General features: G+C 52.4%; 1 protein-coding gene across 5 annotated transcripts in view; it reads left to right on the forward strand.

Annotated features, from left to right (window-relative positions):
- The first annotated feature begins 11497 nt into the window (after nt 1-11497).
- The window catches only part of CALN1 (calneuron 1), a 190386-nt gene continuing 176402 nt past the window's right edge, over nt 11498-25481 (forward strand). Inside the window, exon 1 of one of the 5 annotated variants that reach the window (XM_054166911.1) lies at nt 11498-11516. Coding sequence is in view for 1 of the 5 variants with exons in the window: in XM_054166907.1 (XP_054022882.1) it covers nt 24070-24086 (17 nt within the window). In the remaining 4 variants the exon portion in view is untranslated. Of the gene's footprint in view, nt 11517-22529; nt 22577-23234; nt 23830-24066; nt 24087-24230; nt 24350-25481 lie in introns of those variants that run through there. The other 4 variants (XM_054166908.1, XM_054166910.1, XM_054166907.1 and 1 more) reach the window with 4 other exon arrangements.

A 25481-nucleotide genomic window follows, 5' to 3' on the forward strand; every position in this document is an offset into this window, starting at 1 on the left:
TTCCTCAATACTTTTTTTTCCTTTCACTTTCTCCCTTTTTTTTCCTTCCCCCCAGTGGAGGCAGAGCAGAGGATCACAGATGTAAAGAGTGGGCAGGAGGAGTGCAGAGAGAAAGAGAGGGGGATGATGCCTCCCTGTCCCCTTTCATACACAAACCACTTCCATTCACAGGGTGCTCGGTAACACCCAGGATGACTAAGAGTGGCTTCCAGGAGCTTTGATGCAGGTTCTTGTCTTAATGCATGCATTGCCCTGGAAGTTGGAGAGAAGGCTGAAGGAAAGTGCTTTGGCACCTGGAGCAGTGAGAAGATTGATTGTAGGTTGGGCTGCTGCTGTTGCTGGTGGGGATGGGAGTGCACCACCACGGGCTTACCTCTCCACTCCTGTGTCCAGTTCTGGGGCCCTCAATTGAAGAAGGACATTGAGACGCTTGAACGTGCCCAGAGAAGGGCAACAAAGCTGGGGAGCTCTCTTTTTTTCTCCTCTGAGCTGGGTTTCTTCTCTTGTTAGTGATGCTGGTTATCTCCTGATGGAGGTTAAAAAAGGAGAGTAATAACGTCACCCCCCCAGCCCCCCTCTCCCCCAGCTTGACCCAACCCAACTCTGCCTCACCTCTTTGCTTTGCTCCCATGTTTATGCATCTCTTGGCTGGCTCCAGCATCAGGTTTTGAAGACAAGTGCCATCCAAAACAAAGTCCCATTGAAAGAATGTGTTGTGATGAAGAGCTGTTGAATGAGTCACGGCGCTGGTGCTGGCAGAGCAGGCTGGGGAGCGGGCCAGAGCCTTACGCTTGGCACCCGAGAGCGAGAAGCGAAAGAGGAAAGTGAACTTGGGGCCAGCAGCTCGGCCAGCCAAGGGGCTGGGCTGGAAATGCTTTCCCACTTAACCCTTTCAGTGAAGCAGCTGCCACCAAGGCAGCTCTAGGGAGGTTCTTCTCTCCCTCTGCTTTGCCCTGCTTGGGACCACAGCCGCAGTGCCGTGTCCAGTTCTGGGCTCCCCAGTTGGAGAGAGGCAGAGACCTGCTGGAGAGAGCCCAACAGAGAACCACGAGGATGATTAGGGGGCTTGAGCATCTCCCCTGCGAAGAGACCAGCACCAGAACAAGAGGACACAGTCTTAAGCTGTGCCAGGGGAAGTTTAGGCTGGAGGTGAGGAGAAAGTTCTTCACTGAGAGTTGTTTGCCACTGGAATGTGCTGCCCAGGGAGGTGGTGGAGTCCCCATCCCTGGAGGTGTTCAAGAGGGGATTGGATGTGGCACTTGGTGCCATGGTTCAGTCATGAGGTCTGTGGTGCCAGGTTGGACCTGATGATCTTTGAGGTCTCTTCCAACCTTGGTGATTCTGAGAGCCCTGGGGCTGTTTAGTCTGGAGAAGAGAAGGCTGAGAGGGCTCTGATCAATGTCAGAGGGGTGGGGGTCAAGTGGAAGGGGCCAAGCTCTTTTGGGTGGTGCACAGCAATCAGACAGGGACCAGTGGATACAAACTTGAACAGAAGGTTTCACCTCAACATGAGGAGAAACTTTACAGTGAGGGTGCCAGAGCCCTGGAGCAGTCTGCTCAGAGAGGTTGTGGAGTCTCCTTCTCTAGAGCCTTTCAAAACCCTCCTGGATGTGTTCCTGTGTGGGCTACCCTGGGTGACCTTGCTTCTGTCGGGGGGGTTGGACTGGATGATCTCTTGAGGTCCCTTCCAACCTCTAACATTCTGTGATTCTGTGTTTGCAGCCTTGAGTAGAGGGAGAAGGGCTGAAAGCAAATACAGAGGAGGTGTCCTAAGGGGCAGAGGATCAAAAAGGGTCTAATTTCTGCCTCCTTTCTGATAACCATCTCGAAGTTGTCTTCTCCCTGAGGCAGCTCTGTCTCAGAGCGTGCACTGGTGACTCCACATCAGCAAAGACCCTCAGCAGCTTGGGGGCAGTAGGTACAAGCTAGAACACAGGGGGTGAGGTTTCACCTGAACTTCAGGAGAAACCTCTTGATTTTTATGAAGGGCTTCACACTGCCAGGCCTGGGGCTGCTGTCTCTCCTCACCCCTCCACAGTGAGGAAGTGGATGGATGTAGGTGGAGATGGAGGGTGGAGGTCACAAGGATGGGGCTGGGCTCTTCTCAGTGGTGCCCAGTGATAAAACAAGGGGCACCTGGGACAGAATAGAACACAGGAGGCTTCACTTGAACATAAAGTAAAACTCGAGTGTGGCAGAGCCCTGGAGCAGGCTGCCCAGAGAGGCTGTGGAGTCTCCTGCCCTGGAGAGATTCCAAACCCCCTTGGATGCTGTGTAGGCAAATCTGCTTCAGTAGAGAGATTGGACTAGGTGATCACCACTTCCAACCCCCACCATTATATGGCACTTGAGGCTCCAAGGAAAAGAGCCATCCTGGGTGTCTCATGCCTTGCATAAAGCTGGAGAGAGGAGCTGCCATCGGCTGCCTGGAACGCAGCTGAGCAGCCCCCTGGGAGAGGTGGTTAGAAATGCAGATTGAAGACATTGGGCCCCAAGGGTGCCACATTTTCTCTGCCTGGTAAATCAGCCTCTGCACTAATGGAGATGGCTGAGCTCTTGTCTGTGACCCCGCTGGCTGCTCTCTGAGGGGTGACTTTGCTCCGGCACTTATTGCTGAGCTCTGCTTTAAGCATCCCCTGCTACACACCCGCTGGCATGACAACTGCAGGAGCTTGTTCCAACACAACGTGCCCTTGCCTCCTGGGGATGCTTCTGGGGATGCACAGCTCCAGTCAGGACAAGCTTACAGGGGGAGAAAGTCCTGCTGGAGGTGTGAGCTGCGTCCCACCACCCCCCCCATCATTAATGTGATTGTAGGGAGCATTCTTCCCTCTTATTTTTTGTGTGTGTGGTCTGTACCAGGGAATGGAAGAAATTGCAGAGTCAGTTCCTGCTAAGGAGGGATTGTGAGTGTAATAGAGACCTCTCAAGTCATGAGTCTGGAGTGTGTCCAGAGAAGGGCAACGAGGCTGTTGAGGGGTCTTGCACACAAGTCCCGTGAGGAGCAGCTGAGGAAACTGGGGTTGTTCAGCCTGGAGAAGAGGAGGCTGAGGGGAGACCTCCTGGCTCTCTACAACTCCCTGAAAGGAGGTTGGAGGCAGATGGGGGTTGGGCTCTTCCTCAGGTAGCAATTGATAGGATGAGAGAATAGGGTAGGGTAGAGTAGAGTAGAGTAGACCAGGTTGGAAAAGACCTTCAAGATCATCAAGTCCAACCCATCAGGAAATGGCCTGAAATTGTGTCAGGGAAGGTTTAGATTGGAGACTGGTCAAAATTTCATCCCTGGAAGAGTGGTCAGGGATTGAAACAGGCTGCCCAGGGAGGTGGTGGAGTCACCATCCCTGGAGGTGTCTAAAAGACATTTAGATAAGGAGCTCAGGGCCATAGTCTGACAGTTGTGTACAGGGAGATACTAGGTCATGGTTGTGCTCAATGATCTCAAGGTCTTTTTCAACCAGGCAGTTCTGTGATCTAATTGGAAGAGCAGACTACCTGACACACATCCTGGGCAACCAGGTACAAGCCATGAAGGGTCCTGGCAGTGGAGGCACTGGCTTGCTTGGATGCAGAAGAGAAAAGGGAGTGTGGAGAGGTACATCCACAGTGGTGGGGAATGAATTTTGCAAGGGCAATGCTACAGCAAGGGGCATGTGGAGATGGAGGGGAGTTTACTATAGAATCAATAAGGTTGGAAAAGACCTCAGAGATCATCAAGTCCAACCTGTCACCCAACACCTCCTGACAACTAAACCATGGCACCAAGTGCCACATCCAATCCCTTCTTGAACACCTGCAGGGATGGGGACTCCACCACCTCCCTGGGCAGCACATCCCAATGGCTAACAACTCTCTCTGGGAAGAACTTTCTCCTCACCTCCAGCCTAAACCTCCCCTGGCACAGCTTGAGACTGTGTCCTCTTGTTCAGGTGGTGGATGCCTGGCAGAAGAGACCAACCCCTTCCTGGCTACAACCTCCCTTCAGGGAGTTGTAGACAGCAAGAAGGTCTCCCCTGAGCCTCCTCTTCTCCAGGCTAAAGACCCGCAGCTCCCTCAGCCACTCCTCACAGGGCTGTGCTCCAGACCTCTCCCCAGCCTCGTTGCCCTTCTCTGGACACCTTCAAGAGTCTCAATGTCCTTCTTAAACTGAGGGGCTCAGAAGTGGATATGATGATGCAGGTGGTGCTGGTCAGACTTGGGGGTCTAGTGTGTCACACCTGGAGAAGAGATGTTCTCTGGTAGGGGATATCCTGCCTGAGGGCTTGGGTGTACCTGCACCTGCATCCCTATAACATGGGAGCAGCAGCTGGACCCAGCTCACTCCCAGCACCAGTCCTCCATGGGAGGGAGGTGGACACGTTCTCGACTGGGTGCAGGGACCCTGTGCTGCAGGTTGGCACTGGTGGCAACGGACATAGAGCCCAACATGTTGTTGGGAGGACTCCTGGCACGGTGTGTCCACGCTCAGAGATGTCATGCCAGCACCTCCCCAGCTCCTGAGGAGATGCCTGCAGATGCTGCAGGACTGCTCCCTCACCAATGCTGGGCTGCAGCTGAAGCCAACCCTGGATGTTTCATTTGATGTGTGCCAACTCTGCCTTGCAAAACAAATGTTGCCCCCTGGAAGGAGCAGCAGGGCTGTGTCCCAGAGCACACTATTCCCAGGGCATTTAACCATTCTCTGCAGAGCCCAGCTTTTTTGGTTGGAACTGAACATCTGTTCCAGATGTGGTTTATTCCCTGCCCGCCTCGCCGCGCTCCTGCCATTGTTGTCCTGCTCCCCAGTGAAAGGCTGGCATGAATTATTGAGAGATGGAGCTTAAATAAATGATAAAGTGGTGCTGTGTGTGCAGTGAAGTTTCTGTCCACTCCTTCCAGAGTCACACTCCCGGCTTTGATGTCCCCATGATGAGCTCGCACGTCTCCCGCAGCCTGCCGTCTCATCTGCCTGATGGGGCTGATCGAAGAGCGTGGAGAGGGGCAGCCCAAGCATGAAGGTGGCCAAGGGGAAGAGTCTCCTGGGGAGAAGGAGGAGTCGCAGCACGGAAGCAGGCAACCGGAGTTTCCCTCCTGGCAAGTGCCCTTCTCCTCTCCAAACGCTTCTGGCGCCGGGGGAGGGGGTGGAGGGACAGCTGCTCTGCCCGGGGCGAGGGGCAGGGAGGGATGCTGCCAGCTGCCAGAGGTGGGAGTGGGCACAGCGCTGGGGCTGAGCTCTGAGGATTTCTTTCTAGTGTCAAGGAACTTCAGTTAAAATCCTGGGGGAAGGAAAAAAAAATCCTCGTCCCAGGGACTGGATGGGGTGCTGGGTGCCATGGTTGAGTGGATGAGATGGTGTTGGTGATAGGTTGGACTTGATGATCTCGAAGGCCTTCCAACCTGGTTAATTCTATCCTATCCCAATTCTATCCTATTTCTATGCTTATTCTATCCCATTCTATTCTATTCCTATCTCTATCTCTATTCCTATCTCTATCTCTATTCCTATCTCTCTCTTTATCCTGTCTCTCTCCTCTCTCTCTCTCTCTCCTATCTCTGTCTCTATCCTGTCTTTATCCTATCTCTGTCTCTATCCTGTCTCTGTCTCTGTCTCTATCTCTGTCTCTATCCTGTCTTTATCCTATCTCTGTCTCTATCCTGTCTCTGTCTCTGTCTCTATCTCTGTCTCTATCCTGTCTTTATCCTATCTCTGTCTCTGTCCTGTCTCTGTCTATCCCTGTCTCTATACTGTCTCTGTCTTTATCCCATCTCTGTCTCTATCCCTGTCTCTATCCTGTCTCTGTCTCTATCCCTGTCTCTATCCCTGTCTCTATCCCTGTCTCTATCCCTGTCTCTGTCTCTATCCCTGTCTCTATCCTGTCTCTATCCCTGTCTCTATCCTGTCTCTGTCTCTATCCCTGTCTCTATCCTGTCTCTGTCTCTATCCCTGTCTCTATCCTGTCTCTGTCTCTATCCTGTCTCTATCCTGTCCCTGTCTCTGTCTCTATCCTGTCTCTGTCTTTATCTCCGTCTCTATCTCCATCTCTATCTCCGTCCCTATCCTGTCTCTGTCCCTATCCTGTCTCTGTCCCTATCCTGTCTCTGTCCCTATCCTGTCTCTGTCCCTATCCTCTCTGTCTTCTCTCTCTCTTCTGTCTCTGTCCCTATCTCGTCCCTCTCCTGTCTCTGTCCCTCTCCTGTCCCTCTCCTCTCTCTGTCCCTCTCCTCTCTCTGTCCCTGTCCTATCCTATCCTATCCATCTTGTGGGACCATGCTGAATGCAGACGTCTCCAGGTCACACACATGGTGTGCTGGGGGTGAGCTCACCGTGGGGGCCAATCCACTCCTGCTTTTTGTTGGTTGTCAGCTGGGAAGTCTGAATGCATTTTGGATTTTAATTTTTTTTGGAAGCCTGCTAGTCTTGGAAATCAATTTTTGAATTTTAGTTTGAATTTTTTTAAAGTCTATTTCCCCCCCCCCCACACGCCTTTTTTCTCCCCCCTCCCCCTTTTTCTCCCCCCTTCCCCTTTTTTCCCCCCCCTTCCCCTTTTTTCTCCCCCCTTCCCCTTTTTTCTCCCCCCTTCCCCTTTTTTCTCCCCCCTTCCCCTTTTTTCTCCCCCCGTCCCCTTTTTTCTCCCCCCCGTCCCCTTTTTTCTCCCCCCCTTCCCCTTTTTTCTCCCCCCCTTCCCCTTTTTTCTCCCCCCCTTCCCCTTATTTCTCCCCCCTTCCCCTTTTTTCTCCCCCCTTCCCCTTTTTTCTCCCCCCTTCCCCTTTTTTCTCCCCCCTTCCCCTTTTTTTCTCCCCCCTTCCCCTTTTTTTCTCCCCCCTTCCCCTTTTTTCTCCCCCCTTCCCCTTTTTTCTCCCCCCTTCCCCTTTTTTCTCCCCCCTTCCCCTTTTTTCTCCCCCCTTCCCCTTTTTTTCTCCCCCCTTCCCCTTTTTTCTCCCCCCTTCCCCTTTTTTCTCCCCCCTTCCCCTTTTTTCTCCCCCCTTCCCCGTTTTTCTCCCCCCTCCCCTTTTTTCTCCCCCCCTCCCCTTTTTTCTCCCCCCTCCCCTTTTTTCTCCCCCCTCCCCTTTTTTCTCCCCCCTCCCCTTTTTTCTCCCCCCTCCCCTTTTTTCTCCCCCCTCACCTTTTTTCTCCCCCCTCACCTTTTTTCTCCCCCCTTCCCCTTTTTTCTCCCCCCTTTCCCCCTTTTTTCTCCCCCCTTCCCCCTTTTTTCTCCCCCCTTCCCCCTTTTTCTCCCCCCCTTCCCTCTTTTTCTTCCCCCCTTTTTCCCCCTCCACCATTTTTCCTCCAAGTGGCTTGACTCACAGTTGCCTGAGGCTGTGGGGATTCACAGCAGACCATCTGCTTCAGCTGGTAGCACTCATTAATGGGTATCTTTTTGGTTGTTGGTTTGTTGTGTTTTGGTGTTTGTTGGAGTTTTTTTTTTTTTTCATATTTATTGTTACTTCTGAGATACTTTGGGAGGAGGAAAAAAAATAACAGTGGCCTTGGTGGCATTGGTGGACTTCAGAGCTGCTTACTTTCCCTCCTCTCAGAGAAGCAGTAGGCAGTGGCTGCTGTTGTCACAGAAGCATTGCCTTTTTATTGAGCCTTTCTCATTTGTCTGCTGTTGACAGGCAGGAGGACATGGTGTGGTGTTTATCTGCTTCCCCCCCATGCATTTGGCTGATACCTGCCTTGCTGCTGCTCTGCCATCCATCTACTGAAGAGTTGTTTGGTGGTTGTTTTGGGTTTGTGTGAGGTTTGGTTTTTTTTTTCCCTGGGTTAACTGTACTGCAGAAAGGTTTTTCACTTAATAAGAAAAAATAGAGTGAGCTTTGCTTTTAAGCCCCTGTGTTTCTGGAGCTAAGCACTGACTGATTAAATCAACCTTATTGTCTCCACTTATTCCACCCAGAAACTGGAAAATTACTCAGCTCCTTGACAGGTGTTCACAGCTGATGGCTCAGATTTGTGGATGGAGTGCTGGGGCATATGGCACGATAAATAATAGAGCAAACTAATCCTATTGACACTGTCCACCCTCCAGCCTGCTCACATTCATCCTCCTGCCTCGCTCTTGATGTCTGACAGCCTGCTCCCGAGCCAGCTCCTCTTGGAGGTGCTGCTCCCAAGCCGCTGACCAAAGAGTTTGGCTCATCAGTATTTGAACAAAGTGATGTAGAGCTGGTTTAGCAGGGCCCTCAGCTCAGCAAGATGGGCAGATGTCCACTATGGCCTTGCTGGTGGCCTGCTTCTAATATGAGTTTGTTCAGCTGCTGCTTGTGATGGCACACCGGTGAATCAGAGAGCTGTTTAGCTTGGAAAAAGACTTCATTGAGTCCAACCAACAACCTAACACCACCATGGCCACTAAACCATGTTCCAAAGTGCCTTGTCTACACCTCCAGGGACAGTGACTCCTCCACCTCCCTAGGGTATCATGCTGGGGTTGGGCCAAGAGCTCCAGTGGTGTTTCCTTGTTGGCTGTGCAAAGCTGAGCCAAGAGCTCCAGTGGTGTTTCCTTGTTGGCTGTGGAAAGCAGGGCCAAGAGCTCCAGTGGTGTTTCCTTGTTGGCTGTGCAAAGCTGAGCCAAGAGCTCCAGTGGTGTTTCCTTGTTGGCTGTGGAAAGCAGGGCCAAGAGCTCCAGTGGTGTTTCCTTGTTGGCTGTGCAAAGCTGAGCCAAGAGCTCCAGTGGTGTTTCCTTGTTGGCTGTGGAAAGCTGGGCCAAGAGCTCCAGTGGTGTTTCCTTGTTGGCTGTGCAAAGCTGAGCCAAGAGCTCCAGTGGTGTTTCCTTGTTGGCTGTGCAAAGCTGAGCCAAGAGCTCCAGTGGTGTTTCCTTGTTGGCTGTGGAAAGCTGGGCCAAGAGCTCCAGTGGTGTTTCCTTGTTGGCTGTGCAAAGCTGAGCCAAGAGCTCCAGTGGTGTTTCCTTGTTGGCTGTGCAAAGCTGAGCCAAGAGCTCCAGTGGTGTTTCCTTGTTGGCTGTGGAAAGCTGGGCCAAGAGCTCCAGTGGTGGTTCCTTGTTGGCTGTGCAAAGCTGAGCCAAGAGCTCCAGTGGTGTTTCCTTGTTGGCTGTGCAAAGCTGAGCCAAGAGCTCCAGTGGTGTTTCCTTGTTGGCTGTGGAAAGCTGGGCCAAGAGCTCCAGTGGTGGTTCCTTGTTGGCTGTGGAAAGCTGGGCCAAGAGCTCCAGTGGTGTTTCCTTGTTGGCTGTGGAAAGCAGGGCCAAGAGCTCCAGTGGTGGTTCCTTGTTGGCTGTGGAAAGCTGGGCCAAGAGCTTTAGTGGTGGTTTCTCTGTTGTCTGTGTAGAGTTTTAGATGCAGCAGAAAACCAAGCCCAAACCACTTCCTTGAGTTTAAGGGGTAGTAGTCATCTATAACACTGGGGAATGGCAAAGGCTGGTAGCAGGAGGGAGGTACTGTATCTTGCATGGGAATATGTGCTGTGGAGACGGTGACAGCTCCTCCAAAGGATGCATCCCCCTGGCTTTGTTTAAACATGAAGCTGTGGGCAAAGCAGAGAGCTCTGCACTGGGCTCCTGCTTTGTGCTGGTTTGGGTCATGGATTCCTGAAAGGGAGAGATGTGGACAGGATATAATATGTGAGCTATGATGCTTCAGAGCTGCTCCTGAGTCCTGTGATGGTGGGAGACTGCAGAGCAGAGAGCACCTCAGCCCTGCCGGTGACACCTGGCTGGAGTGGCAGCCAGAGAGCCATGGAGCATTTCCAAGCGGCCATTAGGACTGCGGCTTTCAGCAGGATGACAAATGTGTCCTGGAAAATGCTCCTCTGAGCTGGCCAGGGAGCTGTTAGCATCTCTGGGCGTGGGAGCTGGTTCTGCTCTTGGCAGCCACCATGGGGCCGTGCTGCAGCCAAGCCCAGCATGTGCCTCTGCGGAGCCAGCCGGCACCGAGGGACAGCACCGTGGGGCTGGTGGCTGCCCCGTCCTGCTGCTTGCTTCAGGGTGGCCCATGCTGGGGAAGCCAGGATGTGTCTGTAGTGCACAGCAGAGAGTCACAGGCTGTCAGGATGTCAGGGGTTGGAAGGGACCTCTAGAATAGAATGGAAATAAGACTAGAATAGAGAATAGAAATAAGACTAGAACAGAATAGAATAGACCAGACCAGGTTGGAAGAGACCTTTGAGATCATCAAGTCCAACCTATCACCCAACACCATCTAATCAACTAAACCATGGCACCAAGTGCCTCATCCAGGCTTTTCCTAAACACCTCCAGGGATGGGGACTCCACCACCTCCCTGGGCAGCACATCCCAAGGCCCAATCTCTCTTTCTATGAAGAGCTTTTTCCCTAACATCCAGTCTGAACCTCCCCTGGCACAGCTTGAGGCTGTGTCCTCTTGTTCTGGTGCTGGTTGCCTGGGAGAAGAGACCAAGCCCCACCTGGCTATAACCTCCCTTCAGAGAGCTGTAGAGAGCAAGAAGGTCTCTCCTGAGCCTTCTCTTCTCCAGGCTAAGCAACCCCAGCTCCCTCAGCCTCTTCTCACAGGGCTGTGCTCCAGACCCCTCCCCAGCTTCGTTGCCCTTCTCTGGACACCTTCCAGCATCTCAACATCTTTCCTAACCTGAGGAGCCCAGAACTGGACACAGGACTCAAGATGTCAATGATCAAGAGATCATTGAGTCCAGCCCCCCTGCCACAGCAGGACCAGAGAATCCAGTGCAGGTCACACAGGAATGCATCCAGGTGGGTTTGGAAAGTCTCCAGAGAAGGAGACTCCACAACCTCTCTGGGCAGCCTCTTCCAGTGCTCTGTGAGCCTCACAAGGAAGAAGTTCCTCCTCATGTTGAGGTGGAACCTCCTGTGCTGGAGTTTATATCCATTGCCCCTTGTCCTATCCCAGGGTGCAACCGAGGAAGAAGTTCTTCCCAGCAAGAGAGATTGGCCCAGGGAGGTGGTGGAGTCCCCATCCCTGGAGGTGTTTAGGAAGAGCCTGGATGAGGCACTCAGTGCCATGGTTTACCTGATCAGATAGTGTTGGGTGATAGGTTGGACGTGATGATCTCAAAGGTCTTTTCCAACCTGGTTAAGTCTATTCCATTCTATTTTGAGCAGAGCCTGCCCCCTCCCTCTTGCCCCCAGGCCCTGAGATATTTATAAACATTTATTGAATCCCCTCTCAGTCTTCTCTTCTCCAGACTAAAAAGCCCCAGTCCATAGGATGTGCCCCAAGAGCTCAGCATCAGGTTGTTATGCTCCCATGGGACTTTTTGGGTGTGAGTTGCAGCCACTGGAACAGGCTGCCCAGGGAAGTGGTGGAGTCAACATCCCTGGAGGTGTTCAAAAGCACCTGTGGGCATGGCACTTTGGCACGTGGTTTAGTGGCTGTGGCAGTGTCAGCTCAGTGGTTGGACTCAAATGATCTTGCAGGTCTTTTCTAACCAAACCAATGGTATGATTCTTGTCCTCTGTGTGTGTGTGTAGGAGCAGGATGTGTCCCATCCCTGCATCCCTTCCTCTCCTTTCTGAGCCAGGAGTGTGTCCTGAGGCAGCTGGGGCAGCCAGGCCACCACGGTGCCTGCTGCCAGCTCGTCTGCAGAAGGTGAGGGAATGCACAGCTGGAGGCTTGGAGATGTTTGGTGCCTGTGTGGTTTTCATTTGGGAGACCTTAGAATCAGAATCACAGAATCAACCAGGTTGGAAAAGACCTCAGAGATCATCAAGTCCAACCTGTCACCCAAGACCTCCTGACTACTAGACCATGGCTCCAAGTGCCACATCCAAGCCCCTCTGGAACACCTCCAGGGATGGGGACTCCACCACCTCCCTGGGCAGCACATCCCAATGGCCAATCTCTCTGTCAGGGAAGAACTTTCTCCTCACCTCCAGCCTAAACTTCCCCTAGCACAGCTTGAGACTGTGCCCTTTCCATGTCCTTTCCATCTTTCTTGTAGCCCCCTTCAGGTACTGCCAGGCTGCTATTAGGGTCTCCCCAGAACCTCCTTTTCTCCAGGCTGAACCACCCCAGCTCCCTCAGCCTGTCCTCAGAGCAAGATCAGCCAAAGCATCCTGGTGGCAATGAAATGCTGCTTGCCCTTGTTGATTGAGGAGGAAAAACCCAAACCAAACAAGCAACAACAAAGGGCAAAAAGAGAGAGGCAGGCAGGACTGAGCCTTTTTTTCCCCCTTGTGTTATTGTTGCCTGGTTCTGAGGGCTGCAGAGCCCAATTTTCATTCTGAAATTGCCTTTGCTTGTTATTTTTAAAGCTCCCCAAGAAGATCCTGAGCTGCAAACTGAAAAGGAGGCGTCAGACTCTGCAAAGCAAACCCCAGCCCAGCTCCACTGACTCACTCAAAAACCATTTTTCTGTTTTGCAAAGTTAATTCCCTGGGAAAGGGGAGGGGGGAGGGTGGGGAGAGAAAGAAGAAGAAGAAAAGAAATATTTCATTTCTTTTGCAGATATATCCATTGCTTTTTATAGCTTCTCTCAAGTCACCAAGGTACCTAATATACCCCTCAGAGGGTTTTTACTTTTTTGCCCCAGTATGGAGAAACCTTGGAGTCTTCTTTTCCTGGGGGACTTTCAAAACCTGCCTGGATGCAAACACCTGATCTAAGTGAAACTGCTTTGGCAGTGGGCCTGGACGAGATGGGCTCCAGAGGTGCTTTCTAGCCCCACCAGGCCATGAGTCTGTGAAATGTGGTTTGGTTCCTTGGTTCTGGGCTGCTCTCCCCTCTTAGAATCATAGAATCAATAAGGTTGGAAGAGACCTCAGAGATCATCAAGTCCAACCTGTCACCCAGCAGATCAGGACTAACTAAACCATGGCTCCAAGTGCCACATCCAAGCCTTCTTTGAACACCTCCAGTGATGGTGATTCCACCAGCTCCCTGGGCAGCACATCCCAATGGCCAATCTCTCTTTCTATGAAGAACTCATCCAGCCTAAACCTCCCCTGGCACATCTTGAGACTGTGTCCTCTTGTTCTGGTGCTGCTTGCCTGGGAGAAGAGACCAATTCCCACCTGGCTACAACCTCCCTTCAGGGAGTTGCAGAGAGCAAGAAGGTCTCTCCTGAGCCTCCTCTTCTGCAGGCTAAGCAACCCCAGCTCCCTCAGCCTCTCCTCACAGGGCTGTGCTCCAGACCCCTCCCCAGCTTTGTTGCCCTTCTCTGGACACCTTCCAGCACCTCAACATCTTTCCTAACCTGAGGAGCCCAGGACTGGACACAGGACTCAAGGTGTGGCCTAATCAGTGCTCTTCACCCTACCTGCTCCATGGCACAAAAGCTTTCTGGGGCATGGTTCAGGATTTACAGGTTTGGTCAAGAGGGATTGGTGGAAGGGAGATTGAGATTGGAAATTAGGAAGAAGTTCTTTCCAGTGAGGGTGTGGAGACACTGGCACAGGTTGCCCAGGGAGGTTGTGGGATGCCCCTTCCCTGGAAGTGTTCAAGGCCAGGTTGGATCAGGCCTTGAGCAACCTGGGCTGGTGGAAGGTGTCCCTGCCGATGGCAGTGAAGTTGGAACTGGATGATCTTTATCGAATAGAATAGACCAGGTTGGAAGAGACCTTCAAGATCATAAAGTCCAACCTGTCACCCAACACCTCCTGACAACTAAACCATGGCTCCAAGTGCCACATCCAATCCCCTCTTGAAGACCTCCAGGGATGGGGACTCCACCACCTCCCTGGGCAGCACATCCCAATGGCCAATCTCTCTCTGTAGAATTTCTTCCTAAGATCCAGACTAAACCTCCCCTGGCACAGCTTGAGACTGTGTCCTCTTGTTCTGGTACTGGTTGCCTGGGAGAAGAGACCAACCCCCACCTGTCTGCAACCTCCCTTCAGGTAGTTGTAGAGAGCAATCTGGTCCCTTCCAACCCAAACCATTCTGTGGATAAGAGGGAGGAAGGTAATTAGTTATTCTGCAGCCCCCACTTGCTCTTCATGCCCCACTGTGCATCTGCTTTTGCTTGCAACCATTCTCCTCCTCCTCCCTCCATCAGGCCAAGCCTCAGTTCATCCCCAAGACACCCCCACTTGTGGCACAGGCTACAGCCCTGAAAATCCCTGCCCATATGCTGAGAGAGAGATGTAGAAGCAAGGCAAAGGAAGAGCTGACCTCCCCAGGGGGAAGTTTTGCCTTTTAACACCCCAGACACAAAAGTCTCAATGGAGCTCTTCCCCTCTGACCCAGCTGAAATGTCTCTCTCCCTGATGGGAAGTCTAAAAATAAGCTCCTTCTCCACAAACAGCTTAAAGATGTTGAAAATGAAAAGCAACAAAGGCTGTAGAACGTATGAGTCATTAAATTACAGGGCTATCTTTCTAAGAGCAAAACAAAACACACACACAAGAGGGAAAAAAAACACCCTTCCCTCCCTCCCACCCTCTCTCCCCAGTCCCTCCCTGCTGAAAGCCATTGTGAGTGCTCTGGGTTTGGTTTGGGGCTGTTGGCCCTGCGGTGCCTGAGCAGACACTCATCTGATTTTTGTGGGCTAGAGGAGGGCTGAAGCCTTCCCTGGTTTCCTTCCACAGAGTGCCAGAGCTGCTGGGTATGAATAAGGAGAGCAAACCCACCGTGCTCAGCAGCACGAAGAGGAGGTGCTTTGCTCTCACACATGGGCAGTTCTGTTGGTTGGTTGATTGATTGATTGATTGATAGATATTTGGGTTGGGAGATAAACCTCCTTGCCAGAGCTTGCTGGATGTGGAGCTGTCTAAGCAGGGAGGATGTGAGCATGCATTCATCTCAGGAGCATCTTGGAATCATAGGGTTGTTTTGGTTGGAGGAGGCTTCTAAGATCATCAGGTCCAACCTTCAGCTCAACACCACGGTGCTCACTAAGCTATATCCCAGAGTGCCATGGCCACAGGTGTCCTGAACACCTCCAGGGATGGGGACTCCACCACCTCCCCTGGGCAGCCTGTTCCAGGGCCTGACCACTCTTGCAGGAAAGAAATTCTTCCTAACATTCACCCAAAGCCTCCCCTGGTGCAGCTTGAGGCCATTTCCTCTTGTCCTATCACTTGATACTAGGGAGAAGAGGCTGAGCCCAACCTCATTGCAACCCCTTTTGAGATAGTTCTAGAGAACAGTGGGGTCTCCCTTTAGCCTCCTCTTCTTCATCTTCTTCTGGCCCTGGTGAAGCCACAAGTCTCTGTTGAGAGCAAGCAGATTTTTGGGGGTGTAATTGTGTTTGCCCATAGATTTGAGTTTGTTGAGGTAATGTCATTAAGGGGAGTGCTTGGTTTGTTGTTTTTCTCCTCCTCCTTGAATGTCTCATTTCATGATGAGCTCCACTAGGGTGGACTCTTGCAGAACTGAAGCTTTTTTAGTGCTAGCAGATGAGCCTGAATCAAAATCTTGGCGTCTGAGGCAGCAGGAAAGGGGATGGACTGATGCCAAACCTATGCCTACATCTGATGTTTGCAGCCAGCCCCAATCTCTCTAATAGGCTGAAATGAAACCTTGGATCCAAGCAGATGGCAGGGCTGGAGATGTGAATCTGCTATAGCTGTCTCATCCCAGACCTGCTGCTTGGGTGTCCAGTCCCCTCACCAGGCTTTGAAGGACCTGGAGGCTGCCCCTTTCCACCCATCACTACTGTGAAGGTGACAGAGCCCTGGAGCAGGCTGCCCAGAGAGGTTGTGGAGTCTCCTTTGGAAACCCACCCAGATGTGTTCCTGTGTGGCCTGCTCTAGGTGATCCTGCTCTGGCAAGGGGGTTGGACTGGATGAGCTCTGGAGGTCCCTTCCAACCCTTACCATTCTGTGATTCTCTGCCTCTGTGAAGGGACCTCTGAAGATCACCTAGTCCACCCCATGCTAATGCAGGTACACCTAGAGCAGGGTGCACAGGGATGCAGCCAGGTGGATTTTGAAAGCCTGCAGAGAAGGAGACTCCACAACCTCTCTGGGCAGCCTGCTCCAGGGCTCTGGCACCCTCAAAAGCTTTTCCTCAAATTCAAGTGAAACCTTTAGAAAGAAGGAGAAAGTTCTTCACAATGAGGGTGGTGGAACACTGGGTTGTCCAGAGAGGTGGTGGAGGCCCCATCCCTGGAGACATTCAAGCTCAAATGTGATGGGGCCCTCAACAACCTGATCTGGTTGGAGGTGTCCCTGCTGACTGCAGTGGGGATGACCTTTGAGGGTCCCTTCCAACCTGAGGCATTCTATCATTCCTGGGCTCTGGTTTGTGCCTGTTGCCTCTTGTCCTGTCACTGAGCATCACTGGAAAGAGTCCAGCCACATCCTTAAGACTTCCTTCATGGAATCATAGAATGTTCAGGGTTGGAAGGGACCTGCAGAGATTACCCAGTCCACCCCCCCCAGCCACAGCAGGGCCACCTCAGGCAGGCCACACAGGAACCCATCCAGCTTGGCTTTGAAAGTCTCCAGAGAAGGAGACTCCACAGTGTCTCTGGGCAGCCTATTCCAGTGCTCCATCACCCTCACAGTAAAGTTTCTTTTCTTCCTTCATCCATCCTCTTCCTAGCTGTGGTGGGTTGAGGAAGGACAGCAGCACCACACCAGGCTGTGCAAAGCCCCTCCCTGAGCCTGCCCTGGTTCCTGGCTGGCTCGTTCCTGGCCCAAATAAGCCATTGATCAATAAATCAGTTCCCTGAGCTGGCAGGTACAATGGAAGCTGTGCAGAGTGACCATAAATCCTGGAGCAGAGCTCGCTAGGCAGTGATTTTAATCTAGATATTCAGTTCTGAAATGTGCTAATTAAACTGCAGGGTAAAGCACCCAGCTCGAAAGCCAGGAGAATACAAAGGTCCAACTGAAAGTTTCTCCTGGAATAATTAACCCTCATTAAAACAGGAAGAATCCAGCCTAGGGAGCAATTGTACAGCCTGCCACCAAGTGTCTCATCAGGAGTAATGGGGGGGAAATGAAGCACTAGGAAAATGGTAGGCTGTGAGATGAAAAACCTTCTCCCGCTCTTGGGGGCCATCAGGGTGGAAAAAGTCCCTGCAGCTTCCCTCCAAAGAGGCTGAGTGTGAATGTCTCAAGACATGAGGAGGCTGAGGGAGCTGGGGTTGCTTAGCCTGGAGAAGAGAAGGCTCAGGGGAGACCTTCTTGCTCTCTCCAACTCCCTGAAGGGAGGTTGTAGCCAGGTGGGGGATGGTCTCTTCTCCCAGGCAAGCAGCATCAGAACAAGAGGACACAGTCTCAAGCTGCACCAGGGCTTGAGGTGAGGAGAAAGCTCTTCACAGAGAGTAACTGGCCACTGGAATGTGCTGCCCAGGGAGGTGGTGGAGTCACCATCCCTGGAGGTGTTCAGAAAAAGCTTGGATGTGGCACTTGGAGCCATGGTTTAGTTGTCAGGAAGTGTTAGGTGTTAGGTAATAGGTTGGACTTGATGATCTCTGAGGTCTTTTCCAACCTGGTTGATTCTGTGATTCTGAGTTGTGACCCCATTGTAGAGGTGGCAATCATGCTCTGCCTTGCCCTGCCTCCCTGTGGGTGCCACGTTTACCACTGCCCTATTTATCCCATGCTTACCTGCTGCTTTCAGCCACCTCTTTCCTTTGCCTCAAAACAGGAACCCAAAATGAAACCAAGACCTCACCCTGCCTAGGTAGCTGTGGGCTTGCTGAGCCATCTCCCTGCGAGCTGGGTGGTACCCAAAACTCATCAGCCTGACTGCTGCCCAACAGCTTGATAGCAAATTGCATCAAGCCATAATCCACTTGTTATTGGAGTGACAGCTCTGCACTGACAGTGACAACTATCACTGGTCCCCAGCAGGCAGCTGGGCAGGTCTCTGACAGCAACCTTCCCTGCCCTGCAGAACGTCTCAGCCCCTGGCTTTGGCACATGAATATTATATTGTCTCTTGCTGTGTCATTTTCAGGAGGGGAGATGTGAGTGTCATGGGGTAGCCTTGTGCTGCAGAGGGTGTCCTCCTCCTGCCACCCCACAGTCCTGGGAGCTGCCAGGCTGCTAGGACCTTCTTGCAAACAAGGATTTTGACACTGTCAGCCCTGTGGAGTAAGCAAGGAAAGGAAAAGGGCCACTGACTGAGCTTGTTCATGTGGAGACGATTTCATAGGAGCAGAATCATGGTAGAGTTTGGGTTGGAAGAGACCTTAAAGATCATCTAGTTCCAGCTCCCCTGCTGTGGGCAGGGACACCTCTTAGCTGACCAGGTTGCTCAAGGCCCCATCCACCTTGGCTTTGAACACTTCTGGGCTTGGAGCCTCCACAGCTTCTCTGGGCAACCTCCTCCAGTGCCTCATCACCCTCATGGGGAAGAATTTCTTCTTAATATCTTATCCAAATCCAGCTTCTTCCACTCTGAAGCCTTCCCCCCTCATCCTGTCACTCCATGCCTATGTCAAAAGTCCCTCCCAGCTCTCCTGTAGCCTCCTTCAGGTGCTGGAAGGCTGCTCTAAGCTCTCCCTGGAGCCTTCTCCAGGCTGAACAGCCCCAGCTCTCTCAGACTGTCCCTCTAGGAGAGGTGCTTCAGCCCCATAATCATCTTTGTGACTTCTTCTGGACCTTCTCCAACAGTTCCAAGTCCTTCTTGAGTTTGGAGCTCCAGAGCTGGGCACAGTTTGGAGACATTCTGGGTGTGTTTAGGGATTAATGAGGACTTGGTCCTTTAACAATATTTAATTATGAATGCATAAGCCTAATGGATTTTCCAGCTACTGGTTTCAGCCATGAGGTTGGGACCTTTCTAACTAATGTCTTCCAGAGCTGGAGGAAAGGAAATGAGCTAAAGGCAGGAATAATGTTCTGCAAATGAGGGGCTTTGCCCTCACTGTACTCACTTAAGCAGCCCAGATGAAGCTGAGGGAGTCACAGGTGAATGTTCCCTGATAGAGCAAGAAAAAAAGGTAGCTCTTTACAACTCTCTGGAAGGAGATTGGAGCCTGGTGAGGCTTGGTCACTTCTTCCAAGTAACAGAATCACCAAGCTTGGAAGAGACCTCAAAGATCATCAAGTCCAACCTGGCACCACAGACCTCATGACTAAGCCATGGCACCAAGTGCCACATCCAATCCCCTCTTGAACACCTCCAGGGATGGGGACTCCACCACCTCCCTGGGCAGCACATTTCAAAGGACAGCTCTCTCAGTGAAGAACTTTCTCCTCACCTCCAGCCTAAACTTCCCCTGGTCCAGCTTGAGACTTTGTCCTCTTGTTGTGGTGCTGCTTGCCTGGGAGAAGAGACCAGCCCCCTCCTGGCTGCAACCACCCTTTAGGTAACTAGTGATAAGATGAAAGGAAATGGCCTCAAGCTCCCTCAGGGGAGGTTTAGGTTGGACATCAGGGATAATTTCTTCACTTCAAGAGTGGTCAGGTGTTGGAACAGGTTTCTCAGGGAGGTGGTGGAGTCACCATCCTCTGAGGTGTTCATGTGGATATGGCAGTTGGGAAGGTGGTTTAGTGGACATGGTGGTATTGGGTTGATGGTTAGGCTTATCCTAGAGGTGTTTTCCAACCTTAATGATTCTGTGGTTCTGTGGAAAAGGAATGAAAAGTAGAAGGACTTGAAGAGGTCACCCTGTGTCTCACCTTGATGAAATACTGTTGGGCTCCATCCTTCACCTCTCACTGCAGGTGCTGAGAGCCACATTGCTGGGGTAGGAGACTTATTTTCTTACTAGACATAGGAATGGCAATGAATTAATGAAAATGCTAAAATTGCAGGAGGTACCTGGGCCTGCACAGCCCCTGATGGTTTAGAAGGGACTTGGGCTGTGATTAGCTGGTGTTGGGTGATAGGTTGGACTTGATGATCTCAAAGGTCTTTTCCAACCTGGTTTGGTCTATTCTCTTCCTATCCCTATTCCTATTCTAATCCCTATTATCTTCCTATTCCTATTCTCTTCCTATTTCTAGTCCTATTCTCTTCCTATTTCTAGTCCTATTCTATCCCTGTTCTCTTCCTATCCCTGTTCTCTTCCTGTCCCTGTTCTCTTCCTATCTCTATTCCTATCCCTACCCTCTTCCTATTCCTACCCTCTTCCTATTCTCTTCCTATTCTATTCTATCCCTATCCCTCTCCTAGCCTACATTCTCCATCTAGGCCCAGAGCTGCTGAGCAAGCAGCATGCAGGTACTGGTTGAGGGGCAGCAGGGTGCAGAAAGCCCAGCTTTGGGCAGAACAGCTGAGCTGGTGAAGCCAAAATAGTTTAGTATCAATGACAATGAAATTTCTAGCTTGCACAGTGAGCAGAGGCAGCAAAAATCCCTCTGCTCGTGGTTCTTGAGCTGGTGATCATGTTCCTTCTGATGGTAAAATCCCAGCATGACCCCTGAGGCTGGAGGGAAGGAGACAGGAAGGATTTTACATCAGCACAGTACAAGGCAGGCAGGATGTGAATTAAACACATGAAATCCACACTTGCTCTGAAGGCCTCATTTGGTGCTTCCCATTGTGGGAGCACTGCCTGGTGGCTCTCCAGGCTGCTTTCTGGAGCCAGCCAAGGTGGTTTTAATAGAGTGCTGGGTTTCCATTAGAGACTCTTCTGCAGTCACCCACTTCTCTCCATGTGTTTAGCCTACATTGTCTTAAATTAACCTGACCTTAAGCTGATGTAGTGCTTGGTGTCCCTGGATGACCTTTGAGGTTCCTTCCAACCCTGGCAGTTCTGTGATGTTGCACCCCTCTGGGGGTGCCAGGGTCCAGCTTGCCCCAGGTATGACTTTTTCACTGGGTTGCTGATACTGGGCAGTGAGTGATGCAAAGAGTGTGTGCCTCTGGAGCCGTCAGACAGGGAACTGGGAAGATGAGCAAGCTCAGCCAAACTCTGGCAGCCAAGGAGAAGACTGAGAGGGGAATCAAATGAATGTCTATAAATATCTGAGGGCTGGGGGTCAGGAAGGAAGGGGCAAGGACAGCCTCTGCTCACTTACACCTTGTGATAGGACAATGGATATAAACAATGGATAGGCAATGGATATAAACTACAGCACAGGAAGTCTCACCTCAGCATGAGGAGGAACTTCTTTACTGTAAGGGTCACAGAGCCCTGCAGCAGGCTGCCCAGAGAGGTTGGAGACTTTGAAACCCTGTCTGGATGCATTCCTGTGTGACCTGTGCTGGATTCTCTGGGCATGCTCTGGCATGGGGGTTGGACTGGAAGGTCTCCAGAGGTCGCTTCCAACCCCTAACACCCTGTGATCCTGTATCTCCTGTCTGATCTGCAGTGGTAGTTTAAGGGCAGCTGAGAAGCCTAAGACAGCTCTGAGGGACCTGGGGTTGTTCATCCTGGAGAAAAGGAGGCTGAGGGGAGACTTCATTGCTCTCTACAACTCCTTGGAAGGAAGTTGTAATGAGGTGGGTGTTGGTCTTTTCCCCTTAGTAATGACAGGACAAGAGGAAATAGCCACAGGTTGCCTCAGGGGAGGTTTATGTTGAACCTGAGGAACAATTTCCTCTCCAGAGGGCTTGTCAAGCCCTGGAACAGGCTGCCCAAAGCAGTGTTGGAGTCACCATCCCTGGAATGATTGAAAGGCTGTGGTAGCTGTGGTGCTGAGGGACATGGTTCAGTGGTGACCTGTCAGTGCTGAGTTAATGGTTTGACTCTCTGACTTTCAACCAAACCAGACCTCATCCAATGAAAACAATTCTCTGGTTCTCTGCTTCCCAAGCTGGGAGAACTTCAAACACTTGCTCTTTCACTCTGGTGAAGTTACCACCCCCTTGGAGCTGCCAGAGAAGGGCAGAGAGTGAGAAGCTCTCCCCTCAGCCTCCTCTTCTCCAGACTGAACAATCCCTGTTCCCTCAGCCATTCTTGTGCTCTAGACCCTTCACTGGCTTCATTCTCCCTCTCTGGACCTGCTCAGACCCAGAAGCTTATACTCCCCACTCCATTCCATGTTAAAAAGAGATCTAGAGAACAATCAGGGAGCCAGCCTTGGAAGGGGCTCAGCCCCCCATTACTCATTCCTTTCAGGACATGGGCTTCTCTGGGGGTTGTGTCCCTTCTTTGGAACATGCTTTAGTGGTGGTGGCTTAGCAGTAGCCGCGGGACTGCGAGCTCCAGGCAAGCAGTTGGACTTGATGATCTCCAAGGTCTTCTCAAACCTCGGCACTTCCACGGTTCTCTGATTCCCAGCCTCCGGGAGGGAGGCAAAAGAGGGGTGGGGAGGTGGGCTGGTGGGATCTGCCGGAGGATGGCCTCTCCCCTCGCGTTTAGCATCTCTCGGCGGGGCGTTGGGATTTAGGGAAGGGAGGGCCGAGGGGGTGGCTGGCAGCGAGGTGCCGGCGAGGAAGGGGTTAGCGGGGGCCTTGCCGCAGGGTGGGCTGCGGCGGAGGCCGGTCCCCGGGCGGGCGCTTTGCGCTGCTCCCCCCGCCCTGCCCGGGGGCCGCCGGGGCCATGGGGCTCTGAGCGGCAGCGCAGCCCCGCGCTCAGCCTGCCCCTCCAGCGCTGCTTTGGAGGGGGGCGGGAAGGGGGGCGTTAATTGTGGTTAGTGGCATTATTTTTTTCTTTTATTTTCTCTCCCTCCCCCCCACCCCTCCGCCATCCTCACCGCCCAGATCTCGCTCTCTGCCTCCTCCCTCCATCCTCCTTTGAATAACTCAGCCAGGAGAGATCTGGAGGGGGGAGGGGGGGGAGGGTTTGGGGTGGGGGGTGGGGGGGTGAGGAAGAGGAGCTGAACAAACCTGTAACGGAGAAGCCGGCTGGTGGAGAGGTGAGTTGAGGGGGGCGGGGGGGGGGGGGTGGGGGGGGGGGGGGGGGGCCGAGAGCCTAGAGAAGGATGGGGAGCACTGCCTGCTCCCCACCCTGGGAAGAGGGGGGGAGGAGGGGAGGAGGATTACAGGGAGTTGGCTGCGCGATCGCAGGTCTGTCCCCCGCCTTCTCCATCCCCGCGTAGGGGGCAGCTGGTGCTCCACGGGGAACCGACCTGTTGACCGGAGAAGGAGCTGGTCCAGCCCTTACACCTTGCTTAGATGGAGTGGTCCCCCGTGGGTTGCAGCGAGGTCCAGAGATGGTGGCTGGGGGTGGGGGTTAAGATATGCAGGTTGGGGATGCTCATCCCCATTGCTTGATCCCCCTGACCCCTGCAGGTGTGCTTTGTTCGTGAGTGAGGCGGTTTCTCCCCCTCCTTTTTGGCTTTGTGCAGTTTGGCTCGATGAGTGTGTGTGGAAAGGGGCATCATCAAGTTGCCATGGAGCGGTGGAACATCACTTTCCCTGCCCCAAAAGTCTTTTTCTTAATTTCGGGGCCCTCTCCTCACGGATGATGTAATAAGTGCTCGGTATCTATGCGGTGTCCTGCTCTCCTGGAGTTAGATAAGGATGAAGATCCCAGAGCAGAGGAAGCAGCCCCCATCCGTTTGAACAGATGGGTCTTAATCAGCCTCTCCAAACCAACCAGTGTACACAACGGAGGAATCTGGCCCCAAACAACGCCCTGATGCCACTGTCGGGCACCCAAAAGACTCTCGAAGAGAGTCCTGCCTGTCGCCCAGATGCCTGCTGAGAGCTTTAACGTGTCGAGCCCAGCCTTGATGTGTCTCAGATACCGTTTCAGCCACCACATTTAACTCACCATTTGCAGTGGTTGCCTCCTGCTTTACCCACGGAACTAGCAGAAGGGATGCGCTAAGGAAGGCTGAGCTGCCCTGCCTTGCTGGTGTCCTGACTGGGAGCTGCTCCTCCTGTTACTCACCAGCAGCTCAGACCTTTTCCACCCACCAAGTTTTCCCCGTTTCCCATGTAGCAAGCTGCATCCCCCTTAGCGCACGCCGCGCCGTGCCGCGCTCGTTCAGCGGGCGCCTTGCGAGCTTCTCTTGGCTCTCGGTGCCTTCTGGAGCGTGTTGGAAGTCGTCGGGATATAGATGGGCTCCGCTGGGAAATAATAGCGGGATGAGATCAGCTGCGGGAGCGACTCGCTGAGGTCTGGCCGGGCTGTGGCTGCCTGGAACTCCGCTGGAGAGAGGAGGTGTGTGTGTGTGATCCTGTCTCCCCCGATGTGCTTGCTGGACTACAAGAGGAGCTCCTCATTGCCTGGGAAATCGAAGGTCCCCATTGTTCAGCTGTAAAATAGCTGCACCAGGCTGTGATTGCCAAAGGACTGGATCACCCAGGTTGCTTGCATCACGTAGGCAGCTGCCACCGAAATGACACACTTGATTGAAGGCCAAAAGAACCATATACGTAACTGCCTGTGATTAAGCTCCATATGATGCCTCAGAGCAAGTAAAAAAACCCCTCCTTCATCTCATCTTGTTTGTAACGAGACAACCGTTGCAGGGATCTCATTTGGGTCATGTTGTGGCTTTTGGGGGATTTGGGGGGTTTGTTTTGGGTCGGGTTTTTTTTTGGTTTTGGGTGGTTTTTTTTTCGCTTCTGGCTGTAAACTTCCATGACCTGCACCAATCTGCCGTTGCACCCTCGCACGATGCCCCATGAGAGCCTGGTGCTGTAGGTGTGCTGGTAGCTGGGAAAGCAAATTTTACCAGGTAAGAGCTCCCAAAGCCATCTTTTTTTTTTTTTCCCCCTAAATTCTTATTTTATTTTATTTTAATTTTATATTTTAACAAGGAATATTCCAGCTGGCTTCTTCTGGGGAGGGGGAAGGTCTTTGCACGACTCCTTTCCCCACCGGCATGCATGAGCAGCTGCCCGGCTGTTGATTTTCCGGGAAGGGTCTGGTAGGGGAAGCTTCATCCTCTCAGTTTCGGGAGTCTTTGTGGATGCTTAACTGTTTGCTCAGAGTATGCACCGTACCTGTAGATAAAGCCTCTCTGCACTGCACCTGTAGATAGATAAATCCTCTGCTCTGGCTCCAGCGAGGCAGTTTCCGTATCTCTGGGCAGAATCCCGGTCGGGTGGTGAGGGATGGAGAGGTTTGGTGGACCCGTGCCAAACCCTGCACCAGGTGAAACTTCCAGGTAGTGTAAGGATCGCAGGGGTCTGCTGTGGGGGAGGGCTTGGTCCTGCAGGAGCTGACTTCTCCTCCTGTGCTCTTTGGAAGCTTGTAGATTCCATCCGGTTCCTGCAGCACCTTCCTTTAACTTTTCGGTGGGGCAGGGTCGGGCCGGGGCTTGATCCTGCAAACTGATTTGTTTCCATCGGCAAAACAAAAGCACTTTGCAAGCAGCTTCCTGCTTACTGAACGCCAGGGCAGAACTTGTCTTGCCAAAGGGAAAGAAAAACCCAACCAAACCCCACAACATCCCAGGATTTCACTGAAAGAGAAATACTTTGCACAAATGCTAATTTAACCACAATCTTCATCCTTTCCTGTCTGAGCTGCATGGGGAGCCAGGGTCGGACCTCCTCCCTCCAAGACTCACACTCTCTCTGACTTTCATTATCATGCAGTTTTTTGTCCAGTCATAACCTGCTCGAGTGTTATGCTGATGCAGCTTATTCCCACCATCTCATGACATATGGCTACCTGTGTCACCCTAGATGGAGAGGCACAAACAACCTTTCGGTGGCCACTCGGCTGGGGGCTTTCCTTCCACGGCCCCAATCTCAGCCCAGGCTCGGTACCTTTTAAATGGCTGGTCCCATGCCTCTCACACAGCCTCCAGAAAACCTCTGCCTGTAAGTTACAATTGCAATGCAAGTCTTCTCTTTTTATTT

Source organism: Dryobates pubescens, chromosome 13 (genome assembly GCF_014839835.1).
Source record: "Dryobates pubescens isolate bDryPub1 chromosome 13, bDryPub1.pri, whole genome shotgun sequence".
Classification (NCBI taxonomy): Eukaryota; Metazoa; Chordata; class Aves; order Piciformes; family Picidae; genus Dryobates; species Dryobates pubescens.